The 24,804-nt window shown below is 36.2% G+C and overlaps 1 protein-coding gene across 1 annotated transcript in view; it reads right to left on the minus strand.

Annotated features, from left to right (window-relative positions):
* Positions 1 to 24,804, minus strand: part of LOC109112264 (CUB and sushi domain-containing protein 3-like) — a 369,075-nt gene that overhangs the window by 163,886 nt on the left and 180,385 nt on the right. Inside the window, 3 exon segments of the mRNA XM_042777094.1 lie at positions 10,183 to 10,307; positions 11,707 to 11,794; positions 19,351 to 19,428. Of these exon segments, the coding sequence (XP_042633028.1) occupies positions 10,183 to 10,307; positions 11,707 to 11,794; positions 19,351 to 19,428 (291 nt within the window).

Here is a 24,804-nt window from a genome sequence, read left to right on the forward strand (position 1 = left end):
CTTAATTTGTCAACGATTAGCAATCCAATCAAATCCTCAGATGACTAACTTCATGCTGGCTAAACGAGTTAATTCGAAGCAGGCTTAGCCAAACACACTTGGGCCTGATTCGTCATCTTAATATAGAAATGTCAGTTATAATTTGCTAAGCAGACACGCTCTGGTGTTTCTCTCCCAAAGTCAGTGACAGTGATATCTTAAAAATGACGACTACAGGTTTACACCTCCTCAAATCCAGCCTCTTGTATTTTTGCCGCATTTATCATGGTTGATGTCAAAGTGGCAGGGCTTTGATGAAAAGACAAGAAGGCATTATCTCCAATGGCAGCAGGTTTCACTATCGGGTCCTGACATCTTGATTGCTTTTGAAAATGAATAACTCATTATCTCAGGCAAGCGCAAGGGGAACCGTGAGGCTCCTTCAGGCTCGAAAGCATTCTTTTTCCTCTGAAAGTCATTCTTTCGTCAAGGGGCTCCTAATTAGAGAAGTATCCGGTGACAAGCCCTCTCCAGTCTGGCATCCGTAATAAACTTTAGCTTGAACTGAAGAGATGTTTGTGTGAATCACCTACCAACAGTCATGTGTGGAATACCAATAAACCTATGTGCAGCCATTGAGAGCTAAGAGGGCAAAGAGTGTGTGTGTTTATTAAGAATAACATACTACGAAGCTTGGCAATTTGTAAAATATAACCTCATGTTACAGATGCATCTTGTGACTCTATGCATTACATGAACTGTATTTAAAAAAACAACAACAACAACAAACAACAACAACAAAAAACATAGATTTCACTTTGGACAGCAAGTGGTACATCAAGGACCAAAAGTGTTCATCATACAAAATTGAATCTCAATGGCTTCATGCTCTCGGCAGGCAATAATTCACTGCACTAAAAACATTGTGGTTGGCACAAATCATATTTATCCCTGTTGAAAGCAATCTCTTGTTCAATGTTGTCTGAGTCACATTTTCTCATATTTTTTCACGGCCCAAAAAAAAAAAAAAAAAAAAAAGATTGTGTAAAAAATAATGCATGGTATTTTAAAAACATTTTTCCCTAGATAAAATAATGTGTTAATAAATAAAACCAATGATTTAAAAAATCTGAAAACTGTTGACTTTTGTAATGAAAATTTTTTTTTTCCAGCATATTAAACAAATAAACCATAGTAAACATTTTTGTATTTAAAAACTAAGGCTGTCAAAGGCATATAATAATTGTGCTAATAATTAAAATCTCCTGATTTCCAACTAGTCTTTAGAACAGAGTGATACAGCAATAATATCATATTTACTGTCCATGACCCTATCAGAACACATTTCTGGGTCACGAACTAGCAGTTGCGTATCACTGTTACAATGTTAAGAGGTCTGGTCTAGTAAGGCTTTACAATTACAAAGTTGTTTTTTTTTTTTTTTAACACAAATTTCTGTTTACTCACTATATACTTTTTGACAACACACACAAAAAAAGAAAAGGAATGCAAGAGGAGGTTGTCAGGTGTCAGACCCAACAAATGGATGAAACTAAAATTTATGATAAACTCAGCGTACCCCTGGGAAGTAAAAAAAAAAAAAAAAAAAAAAAAAACATAGATCCAGGCAATTTTCTGCATGATTTCATGTAGCATCTTCTCAATTAGTTTGTGCTGCCTGTAGCTTCAGGAACAAACAGGCACCTAAGTGACATGAAGGTAGTGATTTAGTCGAGAGCTTAAGGTTAGGGGCCCGCTGAGAGATAGTCACACAAACTTCACATGTATGTGAGAGAGACAAAGTTGGGGGTGTGGACTCATGCAGAAATACACTTCTCATCCATACTGAGTGGGTTCTGGAGTGGGTAACATTGCAGGGGGATGGGGTTTTGTAAGCCTGCTCAGTAGGTGATCATGTTCTCTGAGCGTGTAGACCTCCACGAAGAAGGCAGCTGTCCAGATAGCTGCAGGCACTCCTTAACACAAATCTGACACAGCTAGCAAGTCACTTGTGTATCACAGGATGATTTCTACCCCTGGCTACAAGTTATTTGTGGTTAAACAAATGTAACACCCTTCCCTCTTCCTCTCGTACAGCACTGATTATGAACAGCTTTTTGTTCAACATCTAATTTCATGTTCATTGCACATTTATTGTCAATGTGACACTTAGGTGCCCATTTGTTTTTTATGGCTTTAGACAGCACAAACCAACTGAGACGATGCTACTTGAAATCAGAATACATAAATGATATAAGGGTAAAACGTTAATTATTAAGCAGCAGAACTGTTTTCAACATCGATAATAATCAGAAACATTTCTTGAGCACCAAATCAAGATATTAGAATGATTTCTGAAGGATCATGTGACACTGAAGACTGGAGTAATGACTGCTGAAAATTCAGCTTTGTCTTCACAGGAATTAATTACATTTTAAATATAGTAAACAATAGAAAAGTGGTTTAAAAGTTTTACATTTTAAGTTTGAAGTTTTATTTTAAATCAAATAAATTCTTGTAAACGGCAATGTATATACTGTATAACATTTGAAAATCAATATTTTTAATTAAAATCATTTGATTAAAATGCTAGTCCAAATTAGCGTCAAACATTTTGTCAACAAACATTTTCAGTACTAATTTGGTTGACAAGATAAACACTGCTCTCTGACCTGTTTGATCAGTCTTCTTGTTTTATTTATTGGACAATAAATGACAGCCCACACTTCTGCTGTTCATTTTACCTTCTGTATCTCTTTCTCCATCATGTTATCTCATCTCATAATGTCTCTTAGTCCCTCCAACTTTTCTCTAGACACGCGATACTAAGAGATACAACACTGATGCAGTGTACACAAGGTGTCCATAAACAATTCACAAGTCCATCCCTGCTGTTATTCCTGTCGCTACGTCTCAGTGTTGTTGTACTGTCCTTACATGCTAGCAACAACGACTTATGGACAAGCTGGCAATTTAAGAGTTCAGGGAAGCGGTCCAGCAAGCTACATCACTTCTCACAGTGACGTATATCTGTGCATGCTTGTGCCTTCCCTGACAGCTCAATTATGGCCTGCTAAATGAACGGCCTTGGCTTGGCTCTCTCGCCTGTAGCAAAGCAGCCAGAGAGAAATTATCTATAAAATTAAAGGACAGGATGAGCAAACAATTCATTACTTGGCCAACGATAACCTGTCATTTTTTTTTATCCCACCTTCACAACCTCTCGCTTGTGTAAGACTGGCATTTGTTGCAGTCAAAGGTAAATGTAAACAGAAAAAGAAATAAAAAACTAAACTAAGGATATATACAGTTCATATATGAAAATTCACTCTACAAGCTTTATAGAAAGATAAATTAAGCAAAACCATATGAGCAAGAATGCTGTCACAATTGTGCAATATTGTAGTAGTTCAACACTGTAAACAAGAAGTCAACATTTAGTAATGTACATTTTAGGTACTATTACATTTTAGACAATATTGTCAGTTTTTCTGTCCATTTGTGGTCCGCCAACAAAAATGATCACTTTACAATCCTTCTTTACTATTTACGAATGGCAGTAAAGTGACTCATTCCTCATTTGTCTCATTCCTCAGCATATCCAATAGCTCAGAAAAACTTGATGATGTAACAGAAACTATTGACTCTCTCTTTTCTAGCACTTTACACATGTCGCTCCTTTATGCTTAAAGATTAAGGAAAACAGTCTGACACCATGGTATAACGAGTACACTCGTGCCCAGAAAATGGATTGCAGCTCAAAGAAAACAATATTAGAGGTATTTTATATTGCATGGAAGGAAAGTACTTCTACATACAAAAAAAGCCTGAAAATAACTACTTTGCTTACTTTTCATCTCTTTTCGAAGAAAACAAACACAACCCAGGCATTTTTTCAATACAGTGACTAAATTAACAAAAAATAAATCATCAGCAGCCACAGACCTTTCCCAATAGCACAGCAGTAATGACTTTATGAACCTCTGCATGTAATAATCTAGAACACTGTCTTTGTCATCAGTTAGGAACCTATGCATGCTATTTGATAGCAACCTTTCCTTTGAAATTCATGTTTCAAGCATTTGTAAAATTGCATTTTTGGATCTTAAATGCATCTAAATTACGACCTACATGTATGTTCTCAATGTCAAATGCAGAAACATTAATTCATGCATTCATGACCTCAAGGTTAGATTATTATAATGCTTTATTGGGCACGCTTAATAAACAAACTCCTCCTGGTCCCAAATACAGCAGCTAGAGTTCTTACTAGAACCAGGAAGTATGACCATATTAACCTGGTTCTGTCAACACTGCACTGGCTCCCTATTGAACATTTTATACATTTTAAAATCTTGCTAAATACTTATAAAGCCCTGAATGGTTTAGCTCTTCAGTACTTGAGTGAGCTATTATCACATTATAGCCCTTCATGTCTGCTGCGATCTCAACACTCTGGCCGTTTGATAATACAGAGAATATCAAAATCAACTGTGGGCAGCAGATCCTTTTCCTATTTAGCGCCCAAACTTAGGAACAATCTACCTAGCATTGTTAGGGAGGCACACACACTCCGTACATTTAAATCTAGATTAAAGACCCACCTATTTATCCTGGCATACACATAACACATGATCACTTTTCTATAATTCAAATTCATTAAAGGATTGTTAGGCTGCATTAATTAGGTCATCTGGAACCAGGAACACTTCCCATAACACCCGATTTGCAGTACTTGTTACATTGTAAAAAGAATGGCATGTATTAGTCTGTTTTATTCTTATTCCGAGGTCACTGTAGCCACCCAGATCCAGTCCCTATCCAGATCAGATGGTCACTGCAGTCACCTGGATCCAGTCCAGATGGTGGATCAGCACCTAGAGACTCTACAGCCCTGAATGTCAGCAGAGACCATGTCAACTAGAAGAACCCTAAAGACAGATCCCCTGTGAAGACCTTGTCAGTCATTGGCACAAGACCATGAGAACCAGACGAGTTCTTTCTCAGTCTGAAGTGCGTTGCATCCTGGAATTAAACCACACCATGCTGGTTTTGTCTGGCCAGAGGAGAACTGGAGAACTTTCTCCCAAGGTTTTTTTCTCCATTTCTCTTACCGATGGAGTTTTGGTTCCTTGCCACAGTCACCTTTGACTAGCTTAGTTGGGGACACAATTTCTGGAAACATTGTTGACTTGACAGCACAGATACTAGTGGAAGAGAACTGAACTGAGCGGGATGATGACATCAATGAATTGAAAAAAAAAAAAAAAAACTGAATTTAACTGATAAATTAAAGTTTTCTATTGTCCTTTTGCATTATCAGCATAGCACACTGTAAAGCTGCTTTGACACAATCTGTATTGTATAAAGTGCTATATAAGAAAAGTGACTTTGGAACACTGCTCAGCCAAACAAATTTAAGGACCAGATAAATACTTTACCAATTTTCTTCCTCTTTTACCCTTTTTTTTTCTACCTCTTTGGTTTAAAAGTACATTACACAGACTGCTAGCGTGATTCTACCATTTCCAAATCTTTTAATTCAAGAACATTGATGTTTTTCTGAGGTAAAGAAGCTTATCATTCTGCTTTTAGTTCTAAGAATCTAGATAATGGCCAACTGCACCAGATAAAACAACTTCCTTTATGTATCCCTTGTATATCCAGCCATATTTGCTGTTTTACACTTTCTGACATTGAATCCGACCTCTGCAGGGAAAATGGGCCAAGTCAGCACCAAACATAAAGATTAGGAAACTCAAGACATTGGAACAGGCTGAACTAAAAAACAATCACCACCCAGAATGATCAATTACATCATTAAACCTCAAACACTGTTCCACACCTTAATTTTCCTGCATGCTGCAGCCTTAGAGCCACAAAACTCACACTACACTCATCTAAACAAACACAAACTCACATTAATAGTCCACCTCAGAAACAATACCACTTTTTAAGGGTACTCACCCTTCTACTTCTAGACTAATTGCCTTTTCTTATTTCAAAAGACAAGAATTACTGCACTTGACTCAATAATGCACAAGTTTTTAAAGAGCCACCTCTCCTTCGTTTTCTAGTTGCTGGTTAATAAATATAAAAATGAACTGCTAAGACAAACTGTAAATTGTAATGTTTTACCTGTGATTTCCCTAGGTGGCCACTTGGGGTCACACTGTCTAGGTTCTGCTCATAGAGGCCCATAACACCTGCAGAGAATGTTAGCATTCACTTTCATATCAATGGCAAATGCTTGGCTAGTGCAGAGCTCTCTGGAAGGTTGAAATCTGCCATCTTTGCTCACAGGCACTCTCTGCTCCAGACAGAAGTTTTTGAGCCAATATCCTGAGTAGTAAATGCCAATGTGACTACTCTGGAACTGAAGAAAAATGACGACCTGACCAGCTGAAGGCAGCACAAGAACATGCAAGCCCTTTCATTAGTGGCTATCCAAAGCTATGACTCAAAAGAAGACCCATGTCACACATTTTAATAGAGACTGGTCACTGGGAAAAAGTCTAGTATAATCTAATAATTAAATACATAGGTGGGGCATATAGTAACATGACCATATGACAACTTAATAACCCTTTTTATTATTACCAGTTTAATATTTTATCTGATCCAATTAAAAAAACATGCAACAAACTAAAATGTCAATAAAAGCCATTTATAAACCTTGTCATTTAAAATAATTATGATTTCACATGCATTGTAATTATGTAGCTCAACAAAGCCACTGCACAGGTCAAAACAATGCAGACTAATACACAATTATATTCATAAAATGAAATTATGTAAATTACATTGCATGGAAACGAATCATTTGTGCTAATAGCGGTGCAGTTTTACAACGTTCCCACCCCTGCGCAACTGGGATTTAAAGCCGGCTAGTCACTTCTGCTGGCTAGCTAAGCATTAAAAGATGATGCAAGCTGCTAACTAACAGACTGGAGGCTACAATGATAGCAAGATGCCCTTGTTTTAAATAAACACTAAAACAGAGATGAAAATGAACTTAATGCTATGGCTAAATAAATTCATGACTATTGTGCTTTAAAAAAAAAAAAAAAAAAAAAAATACAAAAAAAAAAAAAAAAAAAAAAAATACAGACCATCAAGTGATCCCTAAATGCTGATGAAAGTGTCCATGTCACTCCACTTCAATTTGAGCTATAATTAAAGTGTCCTCCTGAATGATGGAGACAGTCCAATTCCTGTTTGTTTGCCCAAGGCAGCCAACTGACACTTAAAGCCATTAGGGCTGTGAAAAGCTAGAAGTCACTGCTGGCATGCAAATTTTGCTCTGAATTTTACTAGTTGCCATGGCAATACTATCAGATCCAGTTGAAAAAAGTTGATTAGTACGCTTGTCACAAGACAACTGCAAACACTCCTGAAATTAATTAATATTATCTACCTAACCTACCCCTTCTAGCAATAATTAATCCTACTAAGTATTCAGATCAAATATCTCCTCATGATGACTGACCCACATTCATAACGCTGAGGGCTGACAACCTATATAGAGACTGGGTAGGTTTAATCTTAAAAGGATAGTTCACCCAAAAATTATTTTCTCTACCTCAAACCCGTTTTGCTTAGTTTCTTCAGTGGAACTCAAAAGGAAGGGGAGGAATATTCAAGTTGCTCTTTTTCCAAACAATACCATTCCAAAAAAGTGAATGGTGACAAGGTGTTGCTACACTGTTAGAAAAAAATGTGCAAAATGTATACCTTTTCACTTGGGCAGTACCCTAAGGGACAACTTACAGTATCTATCTCCAAAAGGTGAATATCAGTTCTTTAGAGTATTAATATGTACCCTTAAGGTACTACTAGGAACATTTCAATGGGTAAATAAATTACTGTGACTAGGGGTCGACCGATTATCGGCATGGCCGATTATCGGCGCCGATATTAAGCATTTTTATTGTTATCGGCATCGGCCATTTTCAAAACCGATTTGCAGATAAAACCATTTTATTTTGAAATGCGCGATCTGGCACTGATCCAGCCACCTCAGTCAGAGCGCAACACGCTCTGTGGCCTAGACTAAGCCCCGCCCATCGTCCGTCTGATTTTTTGGGAGTCACGATAGCCTGGCCAATACAATACGGCTGCCGCGGCTGGAAAATGTTCTGCTCTCACACCGAAAGCACAGGAGCTGCTTCAGTGATCATCATCACACATCAATAAGTTATCTCTCGAAGGTAAGAATGCAGTAAACGTTCCTGAAGTTGCAATAATACACTACACTGAAGTTGCAAAACACCTAAATATAATCGATTTATGATGACAATCCCCGTTCAGTTATTATACTGTGAATTCCCGGTCAATGTCCGTCATTGCAGTGATATGCTTTAACGGATCATCACATCAGTGCTGAGATAGTGAAACTAAAACCATTCTCTCACCATTCGGCCCAACTTAACGTTGTATTGTGAATAGATTATCAACACGAATGAATTCACTAACGTCTGCTGCGTTTTTTTTTTTGTGTTGTTGTTGTTCACATAGCTTCAGTCCGTTAGGGCTCTTAGTAAAAAAAAAACGCCGGAGTTTCAAAAAGCTCCGTTGTGTTCTTTGCTCGCTGCAAAATAATTTAACATACAGATTTCAGAATTACCATTATGCAATTTTGAAGAGCTGAAAGGGCATCAAGCGCGAGCTCTGACGCCCTGACGCGACGCAGCTCCCTATTCCTGATTTAGTTATCTCCGCGGCCGCGCTCTCTCATTTCACTAATAGGGTGCGATTTGCCGGGGGGGATGGGGGATTCCCCTTCTGGTCTATGCATCCCTGCCTCTGCTGAATAACTTTAACCCCGGTGGGGATAAAAAACATCATGCAAACCCGCTCTGACGTCCAGATCTGAATCAAATGATTCGCGATACGCGATCCGATTGAAGCGCATCGAAACAGTGAATCATTTTGCGACGCAATGGTTTAACTGATTCGGAGTTTCAAAAAGCTCCGTTGTGTTCTTTGCTCATTTTCTCTAATTTGTTGTTTGAATAACCGTGGACATTAAATCATTACAATTAATAGGCCTAACATAAGCTTACAATGTTTTTATTGAACTGAGATCACACTAAATACAATTTCCGTCGTATTAAAAACATTTCATAAAATCTTTCAAAAGCATCCCCCCTCTGTTTATTTCACAAATCGCACCCTGCTAATAACCCTATGCTAATAACGTAAATTGTCAATAATCTCACATTGCACGTTTCTGGATGACGCTGCCCTGTATACTTCCTAGTTTGTATCGCAGTGATAAACAGTCTAAAAAAAAAAAAAAAAAAAAACACTATTACAATATGGGTTGTGTGTGATTTTAATGCAATTCTGGGTTGCAAATAAAATGCTAAATATAACACACACACACATACATATATATATATATATATATATATATATATATAGAGAGAGAGAGAGAGAGAGAGAGAGAGAGAGATTATATTTATTTTCCATTATTTGTTCATTTGTTGCTGTTTAAATTTGCTTTAAGTTTTACTTAGTTTACAGAATGCTGCTGATGGATGCTCCCCGCTTTTTATGTTTGAGTTTTTTAATATTAATGTTGTTATTATGAACAGTTCTCAGAATTAAAGAAGTGTTAAAATAATTTAAAGAGAGTCTTTGTCAGAGGCCTTTTTATTCTTAATTTTGACATTAATTAGCATTTTTACACTAGACACATATCGGTTCAAAATATCGGTTATCGGTCTCCTTGATCCATAAAAAAATTTATAGTTATCCCTTACTGTGACTAGCTGTTGTACGCCTAAAGGTATGATTTTTTGCACATTTTTTCTGAGTATATCGCATGGTTTCATAAAAGTTGGAACATAGCACACAAGTTGCATACACCAATTTTAAGTTGGTATTTTGTTATTTTTTGGAATCTTTTTAGACAACCTTTGGTACTCATCCACTTTCAATGCATCGCAAAAAGCAGTGTGAACATTCTTCTAAACATCTCTTTTTACAGCACATAATTTTGGAGCACAAGAGTGAGTAAATGCTGATAGAAGCATTTTGGGTGAACTATCCCTTTAAACTGCAGGACTAAACCACCGATAAAAGACTTTGAGTCTAACAGAGTAACATTAATGTCTAACATTAATCTTATTTACACTTATTGAGTTTAAACAGAAATATACACAGATGTTCAGTGTGGTTTGCAGTTAACAGACTTACCTCTACAAACAGGTCTATGATCAGTCCATGCTGCAAACACCTCCGCCACTCTCTGACACGTGATGCTCTTGGAGCCCTGGAGAACATGGTCTTCATCACAGATGAACTGGGCTTTGGCACCAATACTGTAGGGATCAGGACCCATATGCATGCACACACACACACACACACACACACACACACACACACACACACACACACACACAGGATGACAAACAATTCATATCCAACACAAAGCCATTAGCATGACTGAATAATCAGGGTGAATGCCATTTTTAATTTGATGCACATGAAAATGAGGCTTTTATAGCTAAATGCACAGTTCAGTGGGTTATAACGTTGTGTACCACTGTAGCAGTCATTCAGGCAAGATGGCACAGAAAAATACTGTGCATCTTTCCAAAAAATATAAAATTTCAATTTAAATATGCCGTCTACTCTCAGTTCTACGCAAACACGCAACACACATACACAAAGAAGTTTGAGAGAAAAGTATTGCAGCATGCACAAGAGGGGGTTAAATAAATGAAGGGATATCAAAAGAGCGTCTTATCCTCCTAGCTAGAGTACAATCAATACTGTGGTGCGTCTTGATACTTTATGAAATCTAGTTTGAAGCTTCTTCCATTCCTTCAACACTTCCTTCAATCTGAGGTTGAGTAGACCCCAACCAATCCACACAGCAAGTGCCGATGCTTTTAGCAAATGCTTTCACATTTTGACAATCATACATTTTCATTTAAGGGAAACAGCAAACAGTTCTTTAGCAACATGTTGTGCGATCTTGTGTGTAAAACCCTCTGCTAACAAACATCAAATGCTCCCGTTGAATTTGCTGGGGTTTTCTGTAATCCTAAAGCCTTGTTACACAAAAACCTGAAATAACATCAGTGTCACAATTTGAATCGACTAGCCCTAATTAGCAGTAAAGCCGTGCTCATATAGTCAGCTTCCCTGTGGAGCTGGTATTAGCATGACTTGGAAGAGCCTGGTCTGGAGAACATGATTTATATGCTCTGGGAGTGCTAAACAGAGGACGCCACAACAAAATATTCAGATGTTACAATATTAATGACAAGTATCAGTGTCGAAGCGCTGTATCCATAATACAGGTTTCTTCTCTTTTTGGAAAATTTTATATGTAAGGGCTGACTGTATGTTATCCCAGTTATTATACAATTACTCTTCCAATAAATATATATTTAGGTGTTAAATATTGACTTGAGTTGAAATTATTTTATCTTATCTGTATATATTCTTAAATATTTTGCTAAAAAAAAAAGAAAAAAAAATAGTGCACAATAGAATCCGTAGGGCAAGAAGACTACACTGCAATATTACAGTAGTTCATCTGCATGTATGATGGCGAATATTAGGAAACAACAAAATGCTGCGACTGACCAATAAGAATGTAATTATTAGCACCTAATGCTGGCTTTCTTGGTGGAGAATGAGGGGATAATGGTCACCAGATACCTTCTTGCAAAGCCAATATCGGGACACACAGTACCTAAGGGTGATTACCTAAAGTCGTTGCCAATGCGCTTGCCGTTTTCAGGTTCCCCCGGGTCTGGACAGGAGTTAGAGGCCTGTTTGATTCCTCCTTCGTTTACTGCGAATTCAGAGCACAGTTTGCCATTAGGCACATATATACAGATTAACATAGTTTTCTTCATGCAAGCCTCATGCAAACGGCTTCACAGAACTGCTGACAATGTACATAACACTAGGGTTACATACACGTGAACACAGACAAAAACACACAATGCACACATCATCAAATTATCGGATAACTTAACACGTCCTCACAAATGTGTCTCACTGCAGTTGTCGCTTTGTAAGAGTGTGACTACATCACTGAAAGTGGTGTATCTGCTAAATCCCAGATCATATTAACAGCTTTTTATGCTAAATTGAGGGCTCATTTTATTATCAGTAGTATTAATAGTAGATTAGACACTATGTTAGGAAAAAAATTTGCTGACTTAAGAAGTGATTCAAGTGCAACAAGCAGTAACCCTTGTGCAGAATATGTATATATATATATATATTATTATTATAGTATTAATTACATGTACTTAACATACGTACAGACAGTATATGTATAATATGTATATATATATATATATATATATATATATATATATATATATATATATATATATATTATATAATATATAATATATATATATATACTATGTGTGTGTGTGTGTGTGACTAGTCATGTATGTATGTATGTATGATGTATGATCTAGTCTACGAAGGCTAAGGCTGAAGGTTTGAATGGTTGTCATGGGTCATGTGACTAGTCTGATGGTGAGTAATTTTGATAACTGTCTATCTGGGGCCGAGAGGACCATGTCACCTCTCATTTTCCAACCAAGTGAATGTGACTTCAAATGCAGCCCTTTACACGCACATACGCACATGTAGGTGTGTGATGAAATTAATGCACAATTAATATTTCATTTAACCATGCAGTTAAAATATGCTGATTAGTACAAAGAGGGGTCTAAACATAATGCAGGCTCACTATCATCAGCATGCACACAAGCACAACACTGTAAAATCAAAATGACCCCCACTGTATTGAAGACACTTACTTTTGTATGCATCCTGAACTATTAATGAAGCTAAAATGACTCTACAGAGCAAATGCAGATCAACACACCCAAAAATCTTTTTATTCTAAAGATAATCTAATGAGGAGATGTGTTTGCATTTGTTCAACTGTCCCCAAAATCTTTTGATTCTTAAGATAATCTAATGAGGAACAGTGGCTTCCTCTAATTTCTGTTTACTGATTCAGACTTGTAAACACCTGCTGGATCTTAAATTCCTTTAAGTGAGGCTCAAGATGTTCCTGTCTCTCCAGAAATGGCTTGTGATTGAATGATAGAAGTGTGGTCATGACACAGGGTTAGAAATTCACTAAGACTGGAGGATGGCTACTGATGGTGTACTTTATTTGTACAGGCTGTTCCTGTTGATTTAGTGCCAGTTTACTAAATTATGCAAATGTTGGGGAATAAAAGACTACATTTAAATAATCCTGATGCAGTTTTTTTTAGTTAAGTTAACAGTGCTGCAACTGTTTAGTAAATTTATCCCACAGGTCAAAGGTAATGACGTACAAATGGACAACACAAGATAAATTGGAAAAATGAGACAATATTGCATTATTCATGAGTTTGCTCATTTTAAACATGATCACTGAGTGATTCTGAGGAAAAAGAACAAGAAAAAGATGGCGAAAAAGAAGTAGAGGAAGAAAAACTGATAGAAAGTTCTTTTTTCATCTCACCAAGCAATTTGAAAATTAGCTCCATTTGAAGCAGCAATTCACTCTGAAGCTGTTAGAACTGTTAAACATGAAACTTCTATGTATTTTTCTGCAAAGACCTGTTTTTTCCTCCAAGTATCCATTTACATGCTTTGTACAGATTCAATCTGGCTTCTTCATTAACTATTAAAGGTTTTGGAAAGGTGCAATGGGAAAATGGAGCATATGCAAATGTCATACCAATACAAAGGTTGATTTTGTCAAAGCATGGGTGAAACTGTGACTAACATCAAAAGCGACAGATTGTCAAAATGTGATTTTCCTGCATTTTGCAGAGCTTTGAACATTGAGATACTCAGCCCACACTGTGACTAAGTTAATTACAATTTTTATTCATGCTATTAATCCATGCTTGCTATTTCAAATCAACTCCCACTATACCTGGCAATTGACATGCAAGTTCATGGACTTTTATCAAGATTTTAGGTAGTTGACATGAAATACTTTTGGGAGGTCTCATAGTGTGGCATTATATATCACCTGATACTACATTTTATCTAAAAATAACTAAACAATTACCTAAAAAAAATCATTTTATCTTAACCTTAACACTTTGATGTCTCTATAAAGTCCACACCTTTGTTCTAAATATTATATTCACAGTGTCTTATGTGGCAAAAATTATCCATTGATGCTTTCAAATTATTTCAATTTTCAAATAATTTCTAAAGAACTAATAAAACATGGTGTCTATAATGTCTAATTGCCTGCTCCAAAATTGGTTATTTAACTCGGGAATCAGAAAAAAACAGCTTGACTTGCCAGAGTTTAAATTGAATGGAAAACTCGAGGATGTGATGAATGTGGACTCATATTGGTGGTGACAACAGCAAATGACAAAAACTACACATGAAGAAATTAACATGTTGTGTTTTAAGACAGACGAAAACAGACAGTTTCTGATGAATGTCTGTAATATGTGAGATCGGGTTAATATTATCCCTCTATCTATCTCTCTGTCTATCCTTTCATTCCCTCATTCACCATTCAACTTATCAGTCCAATCATCCATTCAAATGATTTGCCTTTGAAAATGACCACAAACAAACAAATCAACACTGAATGCCTGAATGTCAAGAGAAAAAAAAGTTTGCATGTTTGATTCAAAATCAGCCTACATCATGAAACATTCAGCAACAACACTGAGTGTGGGAGTAGTGTGAATGTGTTTAAAAAAAAGGCATTGTTACGTACGTATATTTGCACAAAGGTGCAAGGTGTACAGACATGCATGGGATTTAAGTTACATTTTCTTCTGGAAACTTTGATACTTTGAGCCCCGCAAGTGCATTGGATTTAACTATGAAAACTGACACAAAATTAGATTTTCTTCTTATTCCGAAAGAGCAGTTACATAAAAGTCTTCAGCTTTTTGTTGAATCCCAGTCAGCTGAGGTGACAGTTCATTATATTCAACATAATAAAGTTCAGTTCATGTCGCTAATGCAAATAAAGAAAATGAAAAAAAGTGCTGAAAACATTACCATATGGGCATTACATGTGGGTGCTCGTACAAAATTACGATATTTATAACTCAACACAAATCCTAACTCTTACACTAATGCCTCTGATATTTTAAGAAACATATAAAGACATTATTTACCTTCAGTCATTTGTTTGAGAATATGCATGCCCAACAACATATTTATAGATTTAGTTACCTTTTAGGGATACTTATCAGTAATTTTGTCTACAAAAGGGTCAATTTGTGCTTCAACCTTAGACCACATTTTACCATGTAATGAGGCATTCAGTGACACAGAACAGATTGTCTTTTAAAGGGCTGCCCAATATCTTGACCATTTGCCTTTTGGAGAAAGTTTGATCAAATTTGGCCCTGTTTTTGGATGTGAGCCAGTCCTGATACAAAAATAAATACATTTAAAAAAGCCATTAAAATCTGATTAAAATGCCCTTTCTACCTTTGTAGAAAGATAACTCGCTTTCCTATCTCGCCTGCCTCGTAAAAAATGCCTCATGCTTTTCTCAATTTTCTTTTATTTTCAATATCAATTAGTCATGATTTCTGCAGAATCATTTATTCTCCTGATTGAATTTGTGACCAGTTACAGTCTGATGTAATTCCTCAACCTTCAGTGATGAAATTTGCTGAAACATCATCATTGCACAGTAGCTATAACTAAACATAATGATCTCTCTAGGAACTGAAAAGTGCCAAAAGTTAGTATTATACAGCTGCAGTGTACTTTTAAAGCTACAGCACACGGTTTTGAAAACAGCTTAACTGCAGATAAAAGTGTACTGATGTACTCGTAATTACAACTCTAAACTGTTGTTAAGAAACATTCTCTAATATTTCGTCCATCAAATCACATTCGCTTGAAAACAGCGGCATTTTGTTGAAGAAAATGAAGAAAACTAATAGGACCCAACTGGCTGTGTGAAAAAAAACAAAAAAACATTTTGAGGTCAGGGGACTGTCTTGGTGTTTAACTTGCTGTTCTCTTCTAATGGGCTCTGAGCTAAAGCATCATGTTGCTGTTTTCACCATCCATCAGCCTGGGAGAATTTAGGCCTTTCTGCTGGAAGTCGAGGGTTATTTTAGTGCACTTCTTTAGAATTATCCCACTGCTATGTTTAGAAAAGTTCCCTTTTTTTCCTTCTCACATTCAAGGCCAGTGGAGTATGAAACCCGCAGGGCTTTTAGAGCTCAATCAACAGCCAGAGAAGCAGAGCTCTCTGTGAGACCTGTTATTCTCATTCCCTCAAACTTACCCTCAGCCTCTCTTTCTCTGCATCCTACTAATTCACACAGACAAACACATACCCACCCACACACACTTGATGAAACACTCTCGACACTGTATCTCACACATTCAAGCAAAAAAACATTCATAAATTCAAAACACACACATCCCTAGCTAAACTGTCTTTATTCTGTGATAGGAACTGACTGGTAAATAAAAAAAGGACATTGCCAGAATCACATCCATTACCTTGCACAGGATAACGCATATTCTACATAAACTTATGAATAAGGAGGTTTAATTCTGCTCAAATACTTATGAGCATATCGCATAGACATTCTTATTGTTAATTTATTCACCTGTGGCCAATGCACAAACAAATCACAAGTAAAACATAGCTTTATATAAATACTCAATGCTTCATGCCCTTTCTTGGACCTTGCCAACATGCGTCAGGAAAAATGGGGCGTTCAGGTGAACACATAAACAGGGCGAGCAAGCAAACAAGCTATTAAACATGCAGTCACATGCACTCACTTCTGCATGATCAATGTAGACATGTGCATCTGTGATGTCATGCCAAATTATTGACAAAATGTGTTTCCATATAGCCAATAAAATAATATACCAGCTGGTTTTACTGTAAAATAGATATACCTGGTGCAAACTAGCAAAATGTTGAGCTGTTTATAGTTCTGAAAGGTAAATGTACTCAAAGAATGTGACAAATAGTACTCTATATGAAGTTACAATCTGCTATAAATAAAAACGGCCACCTTAATAATACTTTTTTTAATGCATAAAGAAATAGATTAAATAGTATTAAAAGGCAGATTTTAAATAACCAATATATTGTTTAATACTGTTGTTTTGTGTTGGTTTATTTAAAGTTATAATTTTTAGGACAGGACCCTAGACAGTGGAACAGACACACATTTCGAACAACTAAATGTTTGATAACACAGATTTAAAAAAAAAAAAATGCATTCTGCATTTGAACACTTATGTGTTTACATAATCACAGTAACTTGAAATATTGCTACATAAAAAACAGAGAAAGCATAAAAGGTCAACGATTGCTCAGTCGACTGTAAACATTCAATCTTAATTCTATTAACTGCATGATGTCATGGAACAGCAGCATTTCTGAACACATTTTGTTCCTAACAGAAAATTCTTTAGGCTTCAGGCTCATTTGCTTTCTAACACTAGATTCTGAATGCAACAAGGCAAGTTGCATTAACAATGAAACAAGATGGGCTCTTTTTCAGAAGCGCATATTTAAAACTTATTCCAAAAGCATTAGAGGGGAGTCACTAGCTGTTCTATTTGGCTTCTTTTGTCTCCACTTGACATGTAAGCAGTACAACTACAGAGTACAGAGTTCAATTTAAGGTCATTTTAATCGGGATCTATGAACAACACAGTGCCAGAAGCACTTTAAACTATTACACCCATCTCTATAAAGTCTAACAAAACACCCTCAACCTGAAGGTGTTTTTGACAATATGCTATAAATATAGAGTTTGTGTGTGGGTATCTTTAGTATAACAATACAATAGCATTACATTCAAAGCTAAACTATACCGAAAGCAATTTTACACATTTGTTTTAGCATATTCTTTGCCTGTCTTTTGGAAAGTGCTAAAAGTGCTAAAAGGACACACCACTTCAAATTCCCTCAACAGCTATAAAAGTAAAAAGCTAATTTAACACACAGAATGGAAAAGGCCTGAAATTATGGAAGGGCTGCTTACAGTGCATTTTTCACAACAATATGCAAGTTACAAGAAAAATAATGTAATAGTGGATATTTCATGTGTTTGACAGCTGCAATCTAGCTTGATAACTTTCACAATGGGTACTAGATCAGAACCGCATGGTGCAAACATTGCTCACTGTGTTGTGTTGTTGACGGACGGAGAGACTGCTGGTTTGGAAATGGCAAGGGAGATTGGTCATGCAAGCAATATCAGCAGATAACAATCCCCAAATAAAGCAATAAAAAATGAACCTAAATCGAAAAAACATGGCACACTCTGACAACACAAATACATTCAAAGGAAAATAAGAAGAGCACAAGCAAACCAAAAAATAAAAGAGTCAAATAAAACAAACATGACACTGTTGAAGATCATTGCAGGTTTTTAAATATTTGGTCAATGGGAGACATGCTGTTGTAGTTTATCTCAAGCTGAAGTGACTGTTGTTGCATTTCTACAGCTAATATGCAATGCTGGACTGTCTTTCAGGAAAAAGAAAAAAGAAAAGTGCATTCTAACTAGAAAAAATTCCTTCTATATTTTATATTATGTTCATAATACATTTAAGGGCAGGGGGTTTCAAACAGGTTTCAAAATGTAAATTATATTTAGAGATTTTAAAAAAACTGTTTTAGGGAATCAAAAGAGCTATTTAAATCTTTAGGGCTAGCTCTATCTTTGCGCAACTGTTTTAATAATTGAATGTATAGTATACTGAATTAACTAAGCAGTCACCAATTTTTCATGTTTCAGAGACATGTGAGTGCATGTCAGAGCATTAAAGTGAAGAAACATGAATTTAAGTTTCATGTCACTGTCTTGTTTAATCAAATCACGCAATTATGCTTAAGTGAACTATGCTCGTAAATGTCTGATGTCTGTTATGTAACTCACAAGGTTAAACATTTTCTATACTGAAACAAATCCATAATTTAGAAAACTAACCTCTTAGACCAAAGGCCATAGAAACAAGTCTTTGTTTTTGAAAGTAAAATGAAGAAAAGCTAACTGGATGTTGATATAAAAATGATAGGAATTTACGATGCATAAAAAGAGCATAGATACCTCAAGCCACAAGGTCACTCCCTCATTACGGTGGGAAAAATCACAATTTTACGGTAAACTGCCATTCATGCTTTTGAGGAAATAACTCTCAGTGGGGGGTTAAATTAAATCGCCTGGAAACTTCTGCTTGTGAGATATTTGTGGGAAGTGAAATTCATCCGTGATTTCGCAGATAAATGCTTATCAGCGCAAGTTGATCTTGCAATGATCTTACAGTCACTGTTTGCTGTAATCGACTCCAAACGAGTAACACAGATTTACCATAAATAGTAACAAAGGGTAGACTCACAGATAGAAAACTTGTTGCTGTTGTCTTTGCCAGGGAATAATTTTACTCCTCTAGATTTGAAATCTACAGACCTTTTCACTAGTTAAAGGGGAAAAAATGAAACAAAAAAACATGAAATCAGGTAAAATAGGTTTTAAATAAACTTGTAAGCACTGAAAAATAAACCATCATCAAGCGCATGAGAGAGAAGAGCAGAAAAGTATAGCAGTCTCAACGATTTCCAAAGTGCTCTGCAAACAGAAAATATAGGCGTATGTTGAATAAAAGGCAAGGGCATAAAATGAAAAAGTGAGGAAAAAAATGAATAAAGGAGTGGAGGGACAGGACTTCTGTTCAGTTGTCAACCTTGACAAGGGGAAGATTTCAGCTTGATCTGCATGTCAACACCATTTGATGTGAAGCAGACTTTGTTTAATGCCTCTGTGAAGTATTTTGGGCCACAAACGTCTGCCAAGGTATTCCTACGGGAGAAAAGTGTCTGTTTGACATGCATGCAGACGAATGGCACAGTCCTTAGGGCTAATCCAGACAAGCATGTAGCCCAGCATGTCAAAGGTCAAACAGAAGTCCCTTTGGGAATATAAAAGCTCATAATAATAATCATGACGACGATGATGATGATGATGATGATGATGACAATAACTAGTCCACTCTGAATATTTGAAAACATTGTGGAAAATGCTTTACTTACATTAATGCCTCTTTTTCACTTTGTAAATAGTGCATGTCATTAAACCAGCTAACTAATAAATGCATAATGAGCGCAAAGCAGCACAAACAATTCCTGGTCATCACATTAGTTATGGGAAGACCGACCTGAAAATGAACCCTGGCTTCTCCATCAGATGAAGTGATGTGACAGTCACTAGAACTTGGTAACAGCCAAGTTAAACGGATGAAAATTAGAGATTCCATAATTTGTGTTGCATGAACGAATGTTTGAAATGTGTGATTCTTCTGTCACTTAATTAGTCTTCTGTCAGTTTAATATGAAATCATTTGAACACATCGAGCTGTAAGCAAACAATAGCCTTAATTTTGTTTTTAAAACTGCATCTGTGATATTATTGGCAATGGGATTTATACATTTTCACAGAAAACAACTGTTTCCACCAGAATAGAGATGTAAATGTTTGTCTCTTCAACTGAAATGGATGACAAAGGGAAAGGAAAACATTTTGGGGTTCTAAACTTTGTAAATCCGTAATCTAATTGTGTAAATCTGAGATGTAGTATTACTGTACAGAGCCATGCAAATGCATACTCAACAATGGCTCTACTTCCTATGGAGATACAATACATTCCTCTTTCGGAGGAATAAATATTCCATTTTTTTCCTTAAAAAAGTGGCCTAAATTTGACAGTTTAGGCAGCCCATGAATATGAATGAAATACAATGTTTGCCCACCCTTACATAACCTTTTACCAAACACAGTTCCAACATTCGTAACTTGAAATTCTTCAAAACTCTTTTATGGGTTCATATGCTTCCCAAATACCACACTCTCAGAAAAAAAGGTATAAAAAGCTGTCACTGGGGCAGTACCTTTTCAAAAGGTACACTTTTGTACCTTTTAGCTAACATGTTAAGGAACTGTTTTGGATTCCGCTTTAAATGTATAACTCATCTAAATATCTAAATGTAACAGAATCAGTACAGTTACAGTACAAAGGTGTGCCTTTTGAAAAGGTACTGCCCCAGTGACAGCTTTTGTACCTTTTTTTCTGAGTCAGAAAAGTAGCAGATGAAAATCATGTATTAGACACACTCTGAAGGAAAACTGCACAGATAGTTATGATACCGCTGATTCTGATCCATTAACATCCCCTGGATTTAAAATGGCAAATTTCTCTTGATTCCTGAGATGTATCATTATTTCAAAGTACACTTACAAAGAATAATTAATTAAAGAAATGGTCTGGGTACAATACATTTTAGATAGTATTTGAGGTAAAGTATTGCTAGACATAGAATATAATTGACTCAATCCATATTTTTTTTTTTGTAAAAAAAAAATAAATAAGTAAATAAATAAACAAATAAAACACACACACACACACACACACACACACACACACACACACACACACACACACACACACACACACACACACACACACACACACACACACACACACACACAGTTGCAGTAAAGCAAATCAACATTCCAGAATGTTGAAAAGCAGTAAAGCAAAGCTTGTATTTTTGTTTTAGTCAAGCATTATTAGAGGTGCTAATAAGGTGGATGAGAGCGAGTTGAAATTATTTTCTGTGCTAATCAACATTATGCCTGAATTTAAACGTACAGACCCAGAGCATTACTTTAAAGTCACCCTTTCATATTTCCTGAAGTTGATGTGTTTAAACAGTTTTTATAGATGCCCCCCTTTTTTTTATTAAACCAAATGCACATATATCTGGAGGAAGCTGTTTAAGAATGATAGGTGATTATAAGACACCTACAATATTCAGCCGAAAATGGAATCATTCTATCAACTCCTAATAGAACCTCACTTTCATTTCTGAACACCCATTAACCACCTACTGGATCAGCCCATCACCATAAATAAATAAAAAAACAATGAAAAACTGATTTTGAAAAGCCTTCAGCATGAACCTATTTAGTATTCATTCGAATATGCTATTGATATAGACACACCTAGATCCAAAGGTTTAGTAAACTATTCTGTAGATGGAAATTTGCTCTGGCACCTGTTTCTACTTAAAAGGTTTATGCTGAATAAATCATTTGACAGGCCTGCAAATGAAATTTAACACATTAAAACTGAGGAAAGGGCTGTTGACCTTAGTCAATGACAAGACATTAAACCACTTTTAAAGGCACATTAAAGCACAGTGAAATTACACATAATGCTATTTGCCATAATAGTTCCTTTTTCTACCATAAGGAAACTAATCTAACCTTAAACTTCCTTTACAATCACAATTCTTTTAAGCTGTGGCACATCATCCCATTAACACTGCCGGGATGTTCTATCATTATAAACTTGAGTGGAAACACTGACAAAAAATCATAATACTGTACATGTGAGTAATTAGACATTTTGGCAGAAACGGGGTACACATCAGAATGATGTTGATGGCGACACATTTCTGTTTTGAAAACAAAAGCCATTTTTCACTGGTTATTATCCCAAATGATGTTTCAGCATTCATTCAGTTACGTCACTTTAGACATCTCAAGTAATTTGCTTATCGCTCCCTGAGTGTCGCAAATGGAGCAAAAATGTTGTACGCCATCAATAAAACTGAGATCAGACCATAAACAGTAAACACACCAGACAACACATTAAAACACAAACTCATTCATTACAATTCCCAACAAACAGCATGGATGCAACATCAGCAATCTGTATTGGCAAATGCACATATGTATGCTAAATACAGTATATTCTAATACACTGTAAAATAAGCTGTTCTGCATTCCTTTTACCCCAAATATGCATCTATATAGGCAATAAACACCAAGCTTTCCACAATTACTCTCTATTACCTGTCAAACCAAACTTTCCTCAAAATCTTTATGGCACCGAACTGACATTGTACATTTATAATTAGTCATTTAACATTTTCCTGAGTCTCCGCATGTGTGACAAAGGCATTTCAACACCTATTCGGGCTAAGAGCGCTTTTCAAACACTAATTAATTTAAAAATCGAGCAGCTGTCAGCAGGTAATCAAGGTCAACATATTCATGGTTTCTTGGAAATGACTGCTCCACTGAGCTGCATGGGATGTGATGGGTACAAATCAAATCTTCAAATCCCCATTGCATGGAATTCATCAACTCAAACCCAAATCCTTGTGATGGGTTCGAAGGTCTGCTATCACAAACATTTGTTTTTCTTGTTGACGTACTTGCGGTGAAGGTTGCTGCATACTTGCGCATTCACCTGTTTGTTCTATTAAAGTTAAGTGAAGATTTCAAAACCCAATTAACAAGCTACAGTACTTTAAAACTGCTTTTCCTTTCATTTTATATGTACATTGGCTCTTCCAGGTATCTTTGATGTGATCTCAGGCATGTCTTTGCATTGCATCTGCTGAGTTCCTTGGCAACCTATCCCCATGTCCATCTAGTCAAGGATAGATTACAATAATTGTTTTCCGTCCTGGATGTCAGATTATTAGCTGGACAAAAGTTGAGTGTGGATCCTGTGCACCATTTGTTATCGGATAGGAAATAGTGATACTATCATATTTCCCTGCCATAAAACTGACCTTCACCTTCTTACTGTCAGGCATGTGAGGGCATCATTACATAACATCTCAGTTATGGCTATTCCAGTAACAGGGCCACACAGATTTAGAATCTGATTAATATTCTTACAGTTAAATGCAAAATACAGTTTGTCGACCCACTTGATTGTGCTTTGCATTAAACAACTGTCTGTAATATAAACGTTAGGGTAAATGATGAACAGAGCAGTAGTATAATAACACTTGTGGAATATTGCCGCTTTCTGACCATTAGTTCATCTGAAAGTCTTTCTGAGTGAATTCTGACATAACTCTTTGATAAATCTCCTCTGCTGAGACCAAGCGTGCTACTCTTCTCTAGAAGTAATGGCAACACTGAGAGCCATTAGAGTTGCGGATATATTTTTCTCCTGGGGATGTTTACCCTTTAAAGACTTTTATATCCCTATGGCCTAAATCTGTGCATTATCAATGAATAGTGGATGGCATTTTCTTTAATGAAGACTTTCTTCTGTAGATAGAGGGTGGAGGGTGGGGTGGGGTGGTTGGGTCTAATATCAGCTGTGGCCTGCGAATGAACTTACTGAACCCTGCAAGCACAAAACTCGATCAAAATAAAATGCATATTTCAGTTCTTGGATTAACAGTTACTAAAGTCGTTCGAGTAAGCGAGAGGAAAACTGTAAATGACCTACGAGGTAAGATAAATATTGCTTATGCTCTTAAATTGAGCGGTTTGATGAGCCACTGTTGCTCAGGGGTAACTTTGGTTGTTGTTTCTGCATCTGTGAATAATCTATACAAACAAACAAACAAACAAACAAAACCCTTCTGCGCCCTTAGGTTGCTTATATATGAGTAAACATTAATAACCACAGCTGACCAGTAAAGGGAATACTAGCTTATGCTTTTGTTGATCCATTGCCACTTTTGACAATAACATGTTGGCTATGACAACCATATCATCGATCTGTCGAGAGAATAATATGTAAGAGATGATCCATTAAATTATTATGATATAAATATAAATTATTAACCACTCTACAGCCAAAGCGCATTTTTATTTTCTCTCTTTAATATCATAAATATCATATGATTTCCTGCTGTTCTTCTAAATGATTCTGTTTAGAGAACCGTTTAATGCTTGTTTTGGTTATCAATTAGACTGCAATGTTCCTTTATCCAAAATAACTAGATAAAAATGATTGATTTCAGGACATTTTTTCCCACTT

This window comes from Cyprinus carpio, chromosome A19, assembly GCF_018340385.1.
Source record: "Cyprinus carpio isolate SPL01 chromosome A19, ASM1834038v1, whole genome shotgun sequence".
Taxonomy (NCBI): domain Eukaryota; kingdom Metazoa; phylum Chordata; class Actinopteri; order Cypriniformes; family Cyprinidae; genus Cyprinus; species Cyprinus carpio.